The sequence below is a fragment of the Monoraphidium neglectum genome (genome assembly GCF_000611645.1).
Source record: "Monoraphidium neglectum strain SAG 48.87 unplaced genomic scaffold scaffold03568, whole genome shotgun sequence".
In the NCBI taxonomy this organism is placed as follows: Eukaryota; Viridiplantae; Chlorophyta; class Chlorophyceae; order Sphaeropleales; family Selenastraceae; genus Monoraphidium; species Monoraphidium neglectum.
In genome coordinates, this window is record NW_014010061.1 from 6044 (window position 1) to 6792 (window position 749).

Here is a 749-nt window from a genome sequence, read left to right on the forward strand (position 1 = left end):
CCGGCGGGCGGGGGTGGTTGCACGCGCAGGGATCCGAGGCAGCGCCCCTTACAGTTACACCTGAGCCCCGAGGAACGCCCTCAGGCCGCCAGGCCGCCAGGCCGGCGGCCGGCGGCCGGCCTCCGTGCCGGTCGCGTTCAACAGCGGCAGCGCCCGGGGGCGGCGCCTGCTGCTGCCCACGCCAGGCGCCCGCCTGGCAAGCGCGGGCACTGTGCCTGGACGGCCGCACCCTGGCTCCACCCCTTGGACCCTCCCCCCCGCCCCGGCCCCCGGGACCGTTCCAGCCCTGCCGCCCTGTAGCGCCGGCCCTCGACCACGCGCCGCCTACCGACAAACATCCAGACGGTCCCGGTGTACCAGCACCCATACGCACTGCAGGGGCATGTCGCAAATAGGTACCTGTTTTTGGGGGCAGGTGCCGGGCCAGGGTGGCGGTGGGGAACGAGGGGCGAAAAGGAGTGCGGTGCAGACAGTCAGCGAGCTGCGTGCGTGGCTGGGCGGGCCAGCAGCAAAGGCTCGAGGCTGGGCGGGCGGGCGGCAGGGAATCAAGACGGGGGTGGGGGCCGGCCGCGCGCACCACTGGCTGCTGAGCAGGAGGCACCAGTGTGCAAACAGCACTGGGTAGAGCAGGTGCACCGCCCAGCGTGGCTTGTAGTAGAGTGTCGTGAGCTTGTAGATGTGGACTGGGATGCAGCACGCCAGGTACACCACGTTCTGCGCGTATACGTGTGTGTGTGTGTGTGTGTGTG

At 70.8% G+C, this 749-nt stretch overlaps 1 protein-coding gene across 1 annotated transcript; it reads right to left on the bottom strand.

Annotated features, from left to right (window-relative positions):
- Positions 1-54: 54 nt before the first annotated feature.
- MNEG_13008 (hypothetical protein) lies at positions 55-215 on the bottom strand (the record flags this gene model as incomplete). The annotated part of the gene is made up of 1 exon (XM_014038521.1): positions 55-215. A coding segment is annotated over one exon (161 nt), but the record flags the coding sequence as incomplete, so codon positions are not given.
- Between the last annotated feature and the right edge of the window lie 534 nt (positions 216-749).